This window comes from Gekko japonicus, unplaced genomic scaffold (assembly GCF_001447785.1).
Source record: "Gekko japonicus isolate JY-2015 unplaced genomic scaffold, Gekko_japonicus_V1.1 scaffold60, whole genome shotgun sequence".
NCBI classification, from domain to species: Eukaryota; Metazoa; Chordata; class Lepidosauria; order Squamata; family Gekkonidae; genus Gekko; species Gekko japonicus.
Window position 1 is genome coordinate 2,225,699 of NW_015167528.1, and position 568 is coordinate 2,226,266.

At 73.8% G+C, this 568-nt stretch overlaps 1 protein-coding gene across 1 annotated transcript in view; it reads left to right on the forward strand.

Annotated features, from left to right (window-relative positions):
- IRX4 (iroquois homeobox 4) overlaps window positions 1-568 on the forward strand; it is a gene marked incomplete at its 3' end in the record, with an annotated part of 8,509 nt that extends 7,941 nt beyond the window's left edge. Inside the window, exon 5 of the mRNA XM_015413320.1 lies at window positions 21-568. Within this exon, the coding sequence (XP_015268806.1) occupies window positions 21-568 (548 nt within the window). The remainder of the gene's footprint in view (window positions 1-20) is intronic.

Below are 568 nucleotides of genomic sequence, written 5' to 3' on the forward strand. Positions count from 1 at the left end.
CCCCCCCCCCCCCTTTTCAGACACGGCCAGCAAGGAGGAGAAGGAGCTGGCCCTGAGCGACCTGGAGGACTACGACCCGCTGGAGTCGGAGAGCTCCGAGGGCGAGCTGAAGGCGCCGGCCTTCGGCCACGTGGAGGGCGACGGGTGCGTGGACGAGGCCTGCAAGGAGCCCGCCCTGGGCGCGGACGCGCTGGAAGGCGCCCTGGGGCGGGCCAAGAGCTGCCTGAAGGAGCCGGCGAGGGTCCCGGAGGGCTGCGAGGCGGCGGAGCTGCTGAGCGCCCGGCAGCTCAGGGCCGGCTGCGAGGCCAAGCGGTGCTACCACCACCAGCAGCAGCAGCAGCAGCTCTCGGAAGGCGGCGGGGGGGGCGGCAAGCCGAGGATCTGGTCGCTGGCGCACACGGCCACCTCCCTCCACCAGGCCGAGTACCCGTCGTGCATGCTGAAGCGCCAGCAGGGGGCGCCGAGCGCCGCCAGCGCCCTGGCCTCGCCCGCCGCCAGCGCCGTCGAGCGGCCCGCGAAGGATTCCCCGGTCACCAACCTCAGGAACTGGGTGGACGGCGTCTTCCAC